At 36.4% G+C, this 16,139-nt stretch overlaps 1 protein-coding gene across 1 annotated transcript in view; it reads left to right on the top strand.

Moving 5' to 3' along the window:
- INVS (inversin) overlaps positions 1 to 16,139 on the top strand; it is an 83,745-nt gene that overhangs the window by 6,106 nt on the left and 61,500 nt on the right. The window contains exon 3 of the mRNA XM_036401571.1: positions 3,409 to 3,575. Coding sequence (XP_036257464.1) covers positions 3,409 to 3,575 — 167 coding nt within the window. The remainder of the gene's footprint in view (positions 1 to 3,408; positions 3,576 to 16,139) is intronic.

The following is a 16,139-nucleotide window of genomic DNA, read 5'->3' as shown; positions in this document are numbered from 1 at the left end:
CCCTTATCATGCATTGCTTGCATCCGAATGCTTCTAAATCTCTGATGTGATGTTTCATTGTAAATTTTAACTGAACTATGGGCTACAAATATGCGGTTGTGTGCTATTGTTTTATCCTACTCTCTACTTCTCTCTTGCCTGTTCTACATTGTGGGAAGTAGGATAAATCTGAGGTACTGCAGCAGGCAAGATTCTTGAAAATGACAAGAAATGGTCTGCCTTTTAATAATTAGGGAGAAATCACACCCTCCTGCTGCCCCTTCTCCTTTTCTGGTTTGAAAAATGCATAGAAATGTTAAGAGTCTGATATGGCTGTTTGCATAGAGCGTGAGGAAGTTATGAAGTACAGCTATGAGAGTTAAATTTTGGACTTGGGCCCTGGATTCTGTTGTGATCATGACCTCTGTTGTCAATAAGCTTATGGAATGCATATTCTGGTGGGCTGAGGACTTTTATTCTAAAAGGGAATGGATCTAAAATTTCTTTATTAGGCAGGTATGTGAAGAGAAATTATTTTTGCCAAAGCACATTTTAGGTACGCTATGCACCTAAATATAATGTTTTGAAGGCTACCTGTGCTTTCTTGATTGCAGAAATGGTAATTTGCTGCAGCTGTGAAGTTCACAAGGTGTTGTGGCTAGTGACTTTCATCAGCTTAATCTCCCCTTAGCACCTGATGGTGATATAGTAGCTCCTAGACCTTGTCCTGTCTCTTAGCCTGAGCACAAAGACACCCTTTTAGGGAAATGCTCATAGGATTTTAACCATTCTAAGGGCCTTACAGAGCCCTGGTAAACAACAGTAGAAAACCTGCTGCTAGCTGAAGATTATTTTTTTACCTTCAAAAATAGTGCAGGAGCTTCAGGCAAATTACTGGCATCATGTTTTGAGGCTCTTGCTCATTTTTCCCTCAGACTGTATGCAGTCATGGAAACTCCTTGTCATCAGCTACATCACTTTTTGGGAACTGAAAATGAACATAGATATCTGTTGTTCTATTTAGTTATGGTGCATTTGAGCTTTAGGCCATTTTTGCTCGTTGTTAGTCTCTAAATCTTTTATATATGTATGTATATATATATATCCTCTAACATTCTGTAACAGAAAAGGAACTGGAATTTGAGAGAAAGGTGCTGATTTTGAACACTGCTGATGTAAGAACCAACGTTATCTGAGCATAAGCCCATGTGCTTGTGTCTTATTGGAAGAAATGAATATTTATGTATTTCTCTTAATATATTTGTTCAAGTCCCATCAGCCTCAAGCAATTTAAGACACTGTTGAGGTTATGTTAACACTTAGCAGTGAAATGTGGTTTAGTGATGTCTAAGTGACCATGTTGAACTGATACTGGAAGAGCACCTGAATGTACATAGTTAATTAGAGAATCTGGCTTGTTGGTTGGGAACAGTGACATGTTAAATCATGCTTGGGACCACAGTGTATGCAGAGGAGCAGGCTAAACAGCAGTGTGAAGGTGAGTATTATAATGCAAAAAGGTGTTCAGAAACCAACCTGTTCTTGACAAAGCTAGATATAGCTATATGTGGTATTTTCTGGGTTCCCTGTGGCAGGAAGGAAAGATGAATCTGACTCCATGTTCTTAGAAGGCTAATTTATTATTTTATGATATTATATTATATTAAAGAATGCTATACTAAACTATACTAAAGAATAGAGAAAGGATGCAGACAGAAGGCTAAAAGATAATAATGAAAACCTGGTGACTCCTTCCACTCCCAACAGTCTGACCGTGATTGGTCATTAAGTTAAAACAATTGACATTAAACTAATGGAACAACCACCTGTTGGATAAACAATCTCCAAACCACATTCCAAAGCAGCAAAACACAGGAGGAGTAAATGAGATAATATTGTTTTCCTTTTTCTCTGAGGCTTCTTAGCTTCCCAGGAGAAAAATCCTGGGCAAGGGGATTTTTCAGAAAATATAGTGGTGACACCAGTAAAAGACTTCTTGTGGGATTTTTTGGGGGTTGTTTGTTTGTTGTTTTGGTTTCTAGTAAACTGCTAGTGGCATCAAGATTAGTTGTAAAACCAGTGGCTTGTCAAGGTGAAGTGGCAGTCAGAGAAGATGAGGCCACAGGTGAAGAATAAAAAGAATTTTTCTATATCTGCATCACAGAGAAGTTTGGAAATGTTCTTAAACTTTTTTTGCAGAGCAGAAAGACTTTTCTTAATGCAAATCACGCTTTCCAGGCAAAAAAAAGTGTTACATAGTGAATCATGTGATTGACATGGTAATCACTCTATAGTTTTAAAGGAACTAAAAAATGTACTGAGTGAGTAAATGATTTCTCTAACTGGCAATATCCTACTTGACAGTGTTTTTTGTAAGTGGCTTGATTGGTAGGGAATGAATTTTAATTCTTTATATTGCCCTTGATTCATATTTAATCTCCTTGATTCTTCTTCTGGGTGAATCAATAGAAATTATAATTAAGAGTAAAATTACTGTGTATGTAGATAGGTATAATATGCTGGGGGAGAGCAAAGACTGTGTAAAGAAGCAGCATGCCTCTGCTGGAGCGCTTTTGAGGCATCAACAGTCATGCAGACAAAGGAATCGTTAAAAAGCAAAACTAACTTGCCTGTAAAATTCAGTGTTCCTTGGGTAACTGTAGATAATGGTTCTCCAGTGGAGATCTGGAGAGTCTGGATGTGTGGGGTAGTTGATAGCCATGAAGTTAAAGGTGCTTGCCTTTATAAAGGTGACATCATGGAAATATGAAACTTTATAGTGAAATTGCTTTGTTTGGAGGGTTTTTTGGACTGTGAATAGGAATAGTGTTTTGACTCTTTTTTAACAGGATCTGAGATTACTGCCTTTATTAACCTTATCAATTCAATAAACCTTGAGAAGTATTTTAGTAGTTTCCATATTGTAAGGCACCCTGAAGTAAATGATGTTGTTGATGTAATATTGATGTTTATGCTTTTAAAATAAACATTGCTGTGAGTAGGCTTCAAAGTTTGTTTTAGCTACAGTGTTTACAGGTTTCAGGAGGCCTATTTGGCTTCTATGCTGTTGATATTTTTTAAACTAGTCTGTGCAGCTGGGATTTATGTAACTATTTGAAAGTTATTTATCATTATGCCACTGCAGAATCTTACTGGTGGTAGGTGTATTCATGGAACTAATATTTTCTGAATGTACTTTTTTTCTGCAAATATATTTTGAAATCTTCTGTAACTGTCAGTAAAAGGACAAAATGTAATGACTTCGAGTTTTTCACATACTCCATTTTTTGTTCAGCCCAGTCACATTCTAATGAGATACCTGCTGTTCATATTATAATAAGATGATTTTTTAATTAAAAAGTACTGCTTTTAGCTAGATACTGATACACTTTCCTGGTTTAAATGGGTGCTTTGTTTTGGTTTTTTCAGGAAACTCTGAGCTGAAAGATAAAGAGGACCAGTTTGGAAGAACTCCCCTTATGTACTGCGTGCTGGCTGACAGACTGGACTGTGCAGAGGCGTTGCTGAAGGCTGGAGCTGATGTTAACAGAGCGGATCGCAGCCGGAGGACTGCTCTCCATCTTGCTGCACAGAAGGTAATTTCTGTCAAGTGCTTATGAAGTCAGGGCTCTCACCACAGCTGGGAGGTGGGCTGACCCTGGCTGGACACCAGGCACCTACCAAAGCTGCTCTATCACTCCTCTCCTTAGCTGGACAGCAAAGAGAAAATAGAACAAAAGGCTCATGGGCTGAGATAAGGTCAGGGAGAGATCCCTCACCAGCTCCTGTCATGGGCAAAACAGACTCGACTTGGGGAAATTAGTTTAATTTATTACCAGTCAAATCAGAGTAGCATAATGAGAAATAAACCCAAACCTTGAAATCATCTTTCCCACACCCTTCTTCCTGGGCATAACTTAGCTTCTGAATTCTCTACCTTAGCCAGCAGCCAGTGGTGCAGGAGGATGCTGTCAGTTCATTACTATCTGTTCTTCCCTCTACAATCTGTCCAGTTACATTGTCCCCCTGAAGAAGTGCTAAAGGAAGTATTCAACAATAAAATAAAAGGCAATTGAAAGTATAACTTGAACCTGCAAGAAATTTTGAGTGTGGTTAGGCCTGGAGGAAGTATCTACAGTCTCTCTACAGGAGACTAAGCAGGATGCTGATTGGGGGGGAAAAGGGGAGTGGCTTTGGCGGCTAACCAAGACATTTGAGTTCATAAACTCTGAAAAAGACTCCACAGAGAAGATTAGAAATTCACACTGAAACAAAGAGCCTTTTATTTACTATTTAAGTTTTTATACTATGTTTAAAACCATAACTGCTCAAAAATTAGCATTTTTTTGTCTGTGTTACTGTCTTTTGCTACCACTTAGAGTGCCTGCCATGATTTCCATAGCAAACTATTTCCATATATATCTTGTCACCTGTTTGTAACCGGTCAAATTTTTCAGATGTTGTAATACAATCTGCATTTTTTTATAATTTTATTTTAATTAGGTTTATGTAAAGGCAGCTATAGGTTAGTCATGGTATCCAGTAAGGAGCAGTTAAATAGAAAACCATCTTTGGAAGACTATAATAAGGTGATATTCTCCAGATACATTTGCTTAGAAGTCCATAGGGGCTGTGTGGTCTGTGTTACTGCATCCCTTACAGGGAAATAGTGTTGTAGGTTGTAGTTGACTTGAAATAGGCTAATTCATCTGCTTGGTTATGTACCCTTACACTCTGATGAAAACAATTCAGTCATCATAACCTTGTTTCCAGGATTAATTTTGTATTTCTAAGGGACCAACCAGCTTACTTGAATGTTGTTGTTCCAAAGCTAGGTATTTCATAAAAGCAGCAATGTCAGAGACTTAAAAAATGGCTGTAACATACTTTACTTGCCTGGTATTCATAGAGGCATTCAGATTTTATGATCTGATAGACACATGAACATTTTAACCATATTAAAAACTTCATTTTACAAATTATGTTTTCCTCAGATTTTTAAAATAAATTTTAGCATATAAAAACAATAGAAATTCTTGTCTAAATCTTTGTCTGAATGTTCACATTGTGGATATTCGTATTGTAGCAATTCAAGGCAAGAGAGATTTTGCCTTGGCTAATATCCTCTAACTGCATTTGCCCTCCATTTCCTTATGCCTTGCTTCAATCCTGAAAATGCAGATTTTACATGGGGTACTTAGACCATCTTAGATGGTTTTTCAGTTGACAGTGCAAATGAAAAGGAAGGTAAAACAGCATGAGATAAAGATTTTAGCAGTAGATTTTATGTAGTCACACACTTACTGTGTAAGGTGCTACATAGATGTGATGCACTCCATAGCAAAAAGGGTCAGGAAACAGCCCTTGCTACTGCTTTTTATTTGCCTCACTTAGCTGTCCTCTAAAATTCTCTTCTGTGTCTTCTGAGCAGTTACTTGCTATTGATGTTACCTTATGAAATTAGCATTTCATGTGTGTGAAATTTTTCTGTAGTCTTTCCATATTAACATTTTTAGATCTACATTTCTGTCAGGAGTGTCTTCTGAAAAATACGTAAAATTAAAATTCAAAACAACCTAATGTTTCATGCAGTTTTGGCTGTTTAAATAATGTTATGCATTCTCCTTATATCTTGCTGATACTTTTGGTTTATATTCCAATTTTTTTTCTCCAAAAGTAAAATTTCTCAGTACAGCTGACTTTCAGATAGAAAAATAAACATGCTGTGAGATCACCCATTACCAAAATTGTTTTGTCCTTGTTGGTTAATCATGAATATATATATTTACCAGGGCCACTGTATGGTTTTTGTTGTGTTCAAGCTTGTGAATCAGTAGCTGTCCTGTGCTTCATCAAAACCAGATTGACATGACTTTATAAATTCCCATTAATGGGTAGTCACAGGTACAAGCTATTTAGAAGGGCAGCACTTGGAAATTCAGATTCCTAAATTGTACTTGTGTTGCATCCTAATTTTCCTTTTCTTTGGAGAGAGAAGCTAAGTTACAGACCTTTACATGCAACCAGTGAAGAGGTAGGAAAGAAAAGACACTTCTTTCTACACTGCTGCTAACTAAAGTAGATGGAGGTAAAATTAAGTGAGGTTTCCTGAGTCAGAACCTTCCTTTCTAAGTACCAGGATTACCTTTGTTCTTCTTTGCAGTCTCTTTGAAGAGCTTTTGAGACACCTTGCTCATCAGATCACAGCAGACAGACATTCTGAGGGCTAGAGTTTGTTGCCAGAATATTTGAGACTCCTTAGGTCATCATTCTACAGGCTGCCTTTATGTGTCCCTTTGAACTTGTTCCTCTGAAACAGTCTTGCAGCTGATTTCACAAAAAGTGGTCTCTGCTGCCTTTCTTTGGGAACCTCAGAACTGTCTCAGAGGCAAAGAGTTAGTGAGAAAATGCTCTTCTAATGCCAAATAGAAGCAATGATTTAGCTGTCATAGACTGAAGAGAGCTGAATGTCTTAATTCGTGTGTTTGGATTCAAGATGGTGTCTCTCCTATTAGTAATCCTGGTTATCATAAAAACAATTGGTTTTAGTCTCTGCAGGATGAGGTGAAACTGTTCCCATTTTTCTGTCTGGAGATTTCACTGTAAGAGAACTGCCAGTTCATGTCTTTCAGTCTTAGTAAAATTGCTTGTGGGTTTTTTAATCCCTATAATAGAACAAGTATGCAGAAATGTGGCATTGACCTGAATTCAGTCATAAATCATCAGAATTAAGTAAAATAGATAAGGACTTCACTTGCTTTTCTTCTCTAGGCTGGATTTCTGGTTGGTAGGACTTAAATGAACAATTGTAACACATCACGCCATTAACACTTGCAAAATTAGCTTCTCACTCAACCTGTGTTAGTTGCAAACCTGGCTGTACTGGGTGAGTGTGTGTATGCATAGACATATGTACATATCAGCTCTACATTATATTTTATTCTTAACATCCACCTCTCTGCAAGTTTTATGCTTCCAGCTATTGTCTGCAGAACAGGAGACAGCCTGTGCTTCCATCATGGTTGTCATTACTCTTACAGAAGGACTTCATTCTGTAAAAACATTTCTTCCAGTCCTTCAAAATGCCAACAATCACATCCAGTGTTCAAAATGCAGATTGTTATTTGTTGTTAGTACAGAGTTCTTCTGAAATTATAGGTAAAAATTTCAGCACTATCCATATGGTCATAGAAAACATTATCTGATGGATAGTTTAATAATAGTCCTTTAATCCTTTTCCTGTTCCTAATGGTGCCTGTAAGTCCTTCTGAAGTAGTTACTTTGTTACTTGCAGTTGTGTAGTTGATCTCCTCCCAATATTCTGGTGTGCTCCAAGTGCCTTTGCTTTGTTTCACAAATGTCCTAGAAGACATCTTTCAGAGCCATGATTTGTCAAAATAGCTCTATTTTGATTTGGGTGTCAATAAGCAGTACCAAAATTTTTGCACTTAATATAAAAGCAGTTCACAGTCTCTACAAAAACTATTTCTGGTAGTATACCTAGGCAGACTGGCCAGTGCTTTTACATGTTCTTTCTGTTCCAAGGGTTTCAACACAGGTAAGAAGTGTTCTGATGATCTTGGTACCTCTGTCTAGTGCTGTTTTAATAACCAGGCCGTATTTACCAGTCAATGAGGAAACTCATGTCTCAGAACTCAGAGTTGCTGTGTCATCCTGGTCTTGCCATGCTTCATTCAAATGGTTTTTGTCACCGGACCATGTCTACAAAGCAATAGTTAGGTGAAAAGCTGTCAGGTTCTCATCTCAACATCTGTTTTCATCTCAACAAAAGATTCTTATAATCTCTCTGTCTCAGATTTCACTAGAGACATTCTGGACTATTTGCAAGAAGTAAAGGTTTGGATATTCACTTACTACCTTTGTCACCTTTCTAAGACAAAGCATTCTGACACCTTTCTTTCCAGAAAGTTCCTGAAATTAATAAGGTAAGGTCAGATATTTTGGCTCTACTATTAGAAACATGAATGCTTTTTGAAAAACACCTGTGGTTATATATTGCAATGATAACCTTTGGTCAGTGGGTGTTTCATGCTAATAATTATGTTCTTAATGATTAGTCCTCTGTTTAGTGATGGGCATCCTTTGTATTACAGCTTTTAAGTTTTATACATCTTTTGATCTGAGAAACATTTTTAGCTTGAATGAAGAGATAGTTTAACTTTCTGTGTGCTTAAATGTAACAAGTATATCTTCTTTCAATGGAAAATAATATAGTACAATGCAATGTGAGATGATGGGCTGAGAATAATATCATGTAACTAAAAATTTACATTGCAGACATCTACATATGAGCTGGTTACGTAGATAACTTAAAAGTAATGCACTGGATGGTGCAGTCATTCACCCTAAAGTGAGATGAGTACTCTAGGGCACACTGACTAGCTGATTCTTTCTTTTAGGCATCTGTCTGATGGAGGTTTTTGTATTGTCAGTATTGTAATTGTGACAAATAATCTCATCCAAGGCGTACATTTTTTAGCAACTCGTTTTCCAATTGTCTTTGATGTGATCTTTCATGGTATCTGTCTTTCTTTTATCAGCCTTATGATGGAGGTGATTCAGTCTTTGTAGCAGAAGGCCGTGTAAATTAAGTTATTTGGTGTTTTTCCTTTTGGATTTTACTCTGTTCCACTCCTTTGGTCTCTCTTTTCAAATGCAATCTCACAAGCAATTTTGAAAGGGTACACACCCCTTAAAAATAAGAAAAAGGGGCAGATCAAGTCATTAACTTCATAAAATTTAAATTAAAAGCAGTCAAACAAAAAAGCCCTTAAAAATACAAACCCACCAGAGAATGATACAAATTATTGCAGGAGTGCACCTGCAAAGATTGCCATGGGAGTTTCAGAGGGTGGTTGTAACTTCCTGAACACGGATGTAATTTAGTGGGAACTGAAACTGTGACTGATTGCAACAGAAGTAGAATCATTAGCATAATTTGTCAGTGATTTTGCACTGAGGAATTGTAGTACTATATCGGTACAGATTATTTAAGCTTCTAGAATTTAGATTATTGTGAAATAAACATGCTGTGGGGATTTGAGTACTGGGATTACAGTTTACCAACAGGCATTCATTTCCAGTTGCAGGCATTTTGCATTTGTAGCAATTTGCTTCAAGTGTTAAATTGCAACTTTTTGAAACACCTACATGTGATACCTATGAATGGAAATGTTTCTGCATACCCAAAATGCATGTGTATGTTTTGTCATTTATCTTTCATTAAGTAATTCCAGTTTAATTTAAGGTATGTGGGGGGGGAAAGCAGGCCTGCCTCTTTCAAAATTTCTCACAGGGGATACTCACTTATTAGCAATCTGCTTCTTTTGGGGAGTAATCTACCTGAATCTTTCTGAATACTTTGGGCACAGCCTTTTGTGCTCATAGGGATAGAAGAAAAAATGCAATTTTTTTGGTGGGTTTCTAATAATATGCACTTCAAATAATCTATCAGGATGCTTAAATGTCAGGAGGATATTAATTTTGGCTTCAGGAAGATTACTACAACCCCAGAGGGAAAATGTGACTTTAGTAGCGTTAAATATTGTATAGCTTTTATTATTTATTTGCTAACATGGTTGTTGAGAAATAACAGTACATTCAGGATGCAGTTAGGAGTTCTGTGTAAAGTAGGAGGATATATTTTAAGGATCTTTGATTTTTTTTTTAAACTAGAAAAAATGTACTGCTGAGTATACATTGTTCCTGTATACTCAGCAGTAACAGTAAAAGTAAAGTAAAAAAAGACAGCCTGTGGCAAGCATTAGACATGGTAGAAAATTGGAAACACAAGGTAGTTTTAGTTCACTTATTTTATGAAAGTTTATTCCCAAGTCTTATCTAATGAGTACAGTCAGGTTAGTCCAAGAGCTGCAAAAAGAAATTTTTTTTTCCATTTCTTGAGCAAATAAAAGGTGTTTGTATTAAAAACTCTTGAATTAACTTGCCTGGGAGCCAGTTTATACATTTTTCTCTCATTACCTTTTCCAAGATGTATTTCCTGGAGCTGTAGTCTTTCAGATCTTTCATAAGGCTTTATTTGATCTGCATAAAAGAGCACATGTGCTTCTAACTTTCTTTCCCAATCTATGTAATGAAAATAAATTATCATGTCAGAGACAGTGGTGGCCAGTTCATGTTCTTGTTTTCCTCAGGCCAATAACCTTTTATGATGTTCCCCCTTAACTGAGAGCTCATAATGAGTAATATTAATTCTATGCATGTAGGTTCTTGACATGTAAATGAGCTTTACTTTCATTTTGTGGTATTTTCATGTGAACATACAATTTGATTAAATGTGAGAAATCTGAACACACCAGGATGTGAAACAGGACTGTTTGCCTACCTGCCAGAAGAGGTGAATTTTTTTTAGCATATGGGACTGTGGTTTCCTTTGTGATTAATTAAGCCACAGACAATAAGCATGATACAACTGTTTTCTTTAGTTTCCTCAACAATAAGTTCTCTCTAGTGAATGTGGCCTGAAGTTGCTCAAGGGTGGAAGGCAGAGTAGTTCCTTGTGTGTGATTGGTGTGTGTGTTATACTATAGAGAAGCTGTCCTAGCTACCAAGGGGTTGGTACCATCCACAGCCTTCCCCTGAGCCCTTTTCACAGCTGTAGAACTGCTCACTGGCCAGTGAGTTGACAGAAAATGAACTCTACAAAAAAACAATTAATTTTCTGCCCATTTAACACAAGGCCCCATGTCCCCAAATTATTTTTGCTACTGGTTGATACTACATTGATCTGTGCTGCAAGCCTTATTGAATTGGTTAAAAATAGCTACAGGAAAAATTTAAGAAGAGAAAATTCACATTGTTACAGAGATCTGATTCACAGTACACTCCCCAAGAAAGTTGTGCTGTCACTGCTGAGAATGAACAATAAAACAGAGACTTTGCAAGACTGGAATTTCCTAAATCACAGTGACATAATGAAAAATATTCTCAAAACCATAGGTAAGAATTTTAGCATCCAATTTGAGTTCAGGAAGGATGGGAGCCCTTTTAAAATTGGTGTTTTTCTGTGTGTGATAAATTGCTGCTGTGACTCTCTTTCAGGATCTTGTATGTCTCTCCTAATTCTTTTGACTGTTCTTTAGATTTCATTAATACTTCCATTTGCCTCTGCTGTGTCTTGATTCAGATTAAAATTTGGGCAGTACTTTGCAAGACTGATATGCTATTCTCATATATTCAAGGCAGTGCATTTTCAGCTTGCACACTTTGTCATGTCTTGTAACAAGTCAAGAACGTGCACATTGTTTCCTCATTAAGTGTTAAACTGCTATAATCATATGGTATCCAACAATTGTCTGTCTCTACTGTCAAAATGTGGGTTAGAATCCACATTTTAATTCTTTTCTTTGCAGAAGTTAAAACTGTAGAAATACTGTTCTACATGTTAGTTTTCAGTTGCACAGCAGATACTAAGACATCTGAATCTGATTTCTCACTGGTTTTATGTTAGTATGAAACCATATTTTAAGACAAGGTTATGCAAAAATTTTCATGTGCCAAAGTATTCTTTTGACTTGAAGTTCAAGATCAGAATTTCAGACTAACTGTAAGATCAAACTTGGTTTGTATACAAATTTCACTGATAAATATGGTATGAATGTCTATAGTCAATGGCACTTGTAGAGTTGATTTTTAAATTATTTTAGTAGCAGTTGGTTACTAAACTAACTTACTCTGGTAAAACATGTTTGAAAGTATTGCTTGCAATTTGTTGCTACCTCCCTGACTATAGCTACTTTCCAGCAGACATTTTACACATCAAAGGAATTACTGCATGGCTAACCAGAAAACATAGCGTCTGTTACTGTCTGTGTTTAGGATTGGCTGGTGAAAGAAAACAAATAAAGCTGTCTGAGATGCTAAAATGAATTATTCTATAAATATGACAGAGTTGCTCTATAGCCTGCTGTAGTCAAAATGGTTCTATCTACTTCCAGTTGGAATAGCAAAATGGTATTTTCCCTCATTTAGAGTAGTAGAAGTAAAAACTGAAGGAGGATGGAAGATGTTTAAGGAGAGGATTTGCAATAGGAGCATGGGTGGAGTATTTACCCCAATAGTCTACTCAGTAGTAGAGTATATTTGCATGGAAAGGGATGGACTGAGTATGGTGTGTTCCCTTTGACATGCATTTGAAGTGTTGGTCTCCAGTTGCCTGGGACAGTTGTTGACTGGCAGCCATCATTGTAGTACCCAGTTTTTATTTTTGTAGTATTCAAGGATTTTATTTTAATTGTGAGGTTGTAAACATAATCTATACACAGAAGAAAGAATAAATGCATCGAAGGTATTTGGGAAGATGTGTGGATTAGTTCTTGCTTTGTGTAAGGGATGTTCAGTATGATTCTCAAGGAGGCACATCTGGAACACAGCTTGAAAAATACAATGGTGTACCATTTCTGATTTTGTCTTGTAATAGTGGAAAAGATTCTCACTTATCAATAATTGTGATCATAAACCAAGTATAAATAAGGCTTGCAGCAGAAAAGTCCCAAGTGATAACAGGTACACAGCTCACTAGGCTAGTAAGTCTAAATTTCTCTTTTCTCTCCACTTCTTGCAGACAGACAGGGATACAGAAGATTGTTATTCCCCATTTCTCACTGTTTGAATCTGGAGAATAGCATTGAGAATATCCTTCTGTAGTTTTATACAGGATATGCGTCAATGTTCATTAGTTCATTAGTGTAAATGTCTTAAGACATTTACAGATTTTGCTAAGATTAGGTGTTGAGAACAGTAATTTTTCTTCACTATTTGCCACCACCTAGTCCTCTAGCACAACATTGTTGTGTTTTGTTTTTTTTTAATAAAGCAAATTGGGAGATTGATATGTGCTCCATTTCTCTTTAATCAAGGTATGTGTTAAAAGGAATGAGAGTCTGCTAAATAAGAACAAACCATAGCAGTGACTACAACCTGGGATAAGTAGAAGTTTGTAATATAAACAATAAAGGAGTTTTTGATCCTGGAAAATCTGAGCAGCTTCTGAGATCACTGTGTGCTCACTGTCACCAGCATAGGCATAAGTGCCTGTACATGAATGGCAGTTTGGGAACAGTTTGCTCCATCTTCCCTGGGGTGGAGGGTTGGGTCAGGCCAGTTGCACCTCTGTAGGTCTCCTTTACACAGGGGCTTCTGTGGGGCTCAGCATTAGCTTTAGGAATTCTGAACCGGTCTCCTTTTTGAAAGGACAAGCGGCTATTTGAAATGTGTAAAATATAAATAAAACTGTATCTACTAAATGTTTCTCTATGGTATTTGAAAATTACAGTATTTGTCTCGTCTTTGCAGTGATTTATTATGTTTGGAGTACCTTTTAGACTGGAATAATAATAATTAATATTTATTCATAGAAATGTCATATACTGTTTCAAATTTTATTTGTAGGTTTGCTTGAGTTTTGTGAGAGCCAACTTACCAAAATGTCAAGTTCAAGTTTTCTTCAGGCTATAGTCATAAAGGATCTGTTTGCCAAACTACTTACTTAAATATCTATATTTTGTGTTGTACTGCCCATAAGCGAAGTGTTAAATCATCTGTGTCTGGTTGAAACTATTAATAAATATGTATTCACCCCCAGAAATATTTTGTAAGCCTAAAAAGTTAAAACAATAAAATACGGCATATTTTGATTTTTTTTTTTTTACTGAATAGGTCTTTTCAGAGTGTTTAGATTTCTTAAATTAATACTGTCTTGCACTTGCATAGTAGTTTCCTATATCTTTGCAACCTGTATTTTGAGCAAGAGCACATTCTCAGTTAAAGGAGAACAGCAGATATTCATGTTTTATGTCTTTAACTAAAACTTTAAATTAAATTTGCATGTAAATTGATTTAATGATATTTTTCTGTTATTAAGTACTTCCAGAAGCATAGGAATCCCTTGCTGAAAAACATACTCCTTTTAGCATAGTTGAAGAACCAGTAAATTAATTTTGGCAGTATCAATTGCTTTTTAACTGTTTAAATAACTTGTGTATTTTTCCTGCATTATTCTTTTGGCTGCCTGATTTTAATAATATTCCTGTGGTTGTTGTGTTTTATTTTGGGGTTTTTTAATGTTCTCTTCTATCGCTTGCTATAGCAAACAGCCTCAGTTTAGGGACTGTGCCTCCAGTCTCACTGGTTTTGGATAGTACCACCCTGAGAATAATAAATGGTTTCAATTTGCCTCAGAGTGATGTGACTTGTGAGGTCCTGTGTCACTAGATAACTGCATATTGCCCTAGAAAAAACAATTGAAGCAAATTTATAATGATAAATTCAAATTATGTAGCCCTGGTTTCTATCACTCTGCTACAAAGAAAAAAAAAAAAGAGTAGATATTAAATGGAATAACGACTGTAACATCTCTCTGTCACCTAGCATGGTATTGGGATCCCTTTTCCAGTGGTGCAGATCCTTGCCTCAGTGTTTCCCAGCTCAAGCTTGGTTTTCTGGGGTTAATTTTCCCGGAGTGTCTGCCTGGGTTTTCGAGGAGCCCTGTACAAAGGGAGTCAGTACAGCCTAGTGGAGAGCAGAGTCATGAGCATTTGCATCTCTGGAATGTTTTTATTGACAAACGGTAGTCTGCTATTGACATTCGTGTCCCTTGATGATACTTCTATCCTAGCTTATCTTTGCTGGTCAAATGCCTTAATTGTTCTGGCCTTTAATTCAGTCAAAGTTGGTGCAGGAGTCGAAGAGAAAAGAGAAGGAACAGGTCTAACAGAGCATCAAGCTTGAGCTGTGAAGCTGCTGGCAACGATCAACCTGTCATAATGTTATGATTTGTTCATTTTTATACCATTTATTAGCCTTTACTTGTTGTGCCATTTGGCCTCCAGGGCAGATAAAGTGCTGTCTAATTTGGTAGGTTTGCTTCTGTCAGAGTGGCCTCGACAGAGAAGGTGTTAGCTGTAGTGACAAATAATCAATAGCTGTCGTTGTCATGAGGAACGTGAGTAGTTGGGCCTTTCATCTGGAGGATTAGAGGTCTAATTGGATTGAGAATAGGGAGGGTGAGCTGTTGGGTAACCCTGTCAGCTATGTTAAGCTGTCAAATGTCAGCTTGCCTGAAAGGAAGAAGGAATGGTTAGCTTTCAGAAACAAGGAAGAAGACATATGAAAGCTTTTTAAAAAGTAACAGATAGAAAAGTAGAATAGGCTAACATAGGCTTTAACCCTTTCTTGTTTAATTACATATCTTTCTAGTTAATGAGGATGCGTGGTGTGCACTCTCTCGCTCTCTCTGAGACAGGCAGAATTTGTGTGAAACAGATTTGGCAGTGTTATACCAGATCAGACTGGTTTTATGTCTCGAGAAAAAGCCAGTTAACTACTCAGATAGGGAATATAAATGCAAAAGATTATGACATGGGGGAAGAAAATATCCATCAAAGGAAGGAATCACTTAATAGAAGCTGTAAGGAAATAAAATATTTTATTTTAATATTTCCTTGTAAAGATATATCAGTCTGATAATACTGACAATACAGTCTGATAATAGTATATTTTTTGAGAAATAAGTAGTTGTTTCAAAGTAAGTAGAGTAATTATTACAACCCAGTCCTGCACTGGACTTCAAAATCATCAGTTGAATTTTGTCTGCATTTTCTTATTGTTGTTTTTGATCTTTGCTTTCTGCCTGTTTCTTGGAGAAAGATTTCTATTGTTCTAAATAAGATAAATCTAATGAAAGACCCATTATGCTGGTAGAACATGTAATTTTATGTCTCAGATGTGCTAATATTTACCTTACCAGAATAAATAATAGGACTACATTTTAATGAAGGATTTGCTTATAAAATTACTGAAATAGTTGTTTCTTTACTTGTCATCTTATTCTGCCACTTACTTGTAAGCAAGTCTCAACTGTAACCATGCCAGTATTCCCCTTCTCTAAGTAACACATTTGCCTTGAGATCTGCAGTACTTGGCCATAGTTATCTGTATAACAGATCTGGAAATAGCAAGGTTTTTAGAAAGTTTTTATTTTGCATCAGTTAATTTAACAAAAGAAAATGATATATTTTTCTTCTTTTCTTTTTTTTAATGGACTTCTAGGTATCTCAAAACTCTCAGATTTTTTTCTTATGTGTTTGGTCATTTATTCTGAAGTAGTGGTTTTACTATTG

This window comes from Molothrus ater, chromosome 1 (genome assembly GCF_012460135.2).
Source record: "Molothrus ater isolate BHLD 08-10-18 breed brown headed cowbird chromosome 1, BPBGC_Mater_1.1, whole genome shotgun sequence".
NCBI classification, from domain to species: domain Eukaryota; kingdom Metazoa; phylum Chordata; class Aves; order Passeriformes; family Icteridae; genus Molothrus; species Molothrus ater.
The sequence above is the reverse complement of the archived record's forward strand: the minus strand, read 5'-3'. Positions and strand labels throughout refer to the sequence as shown.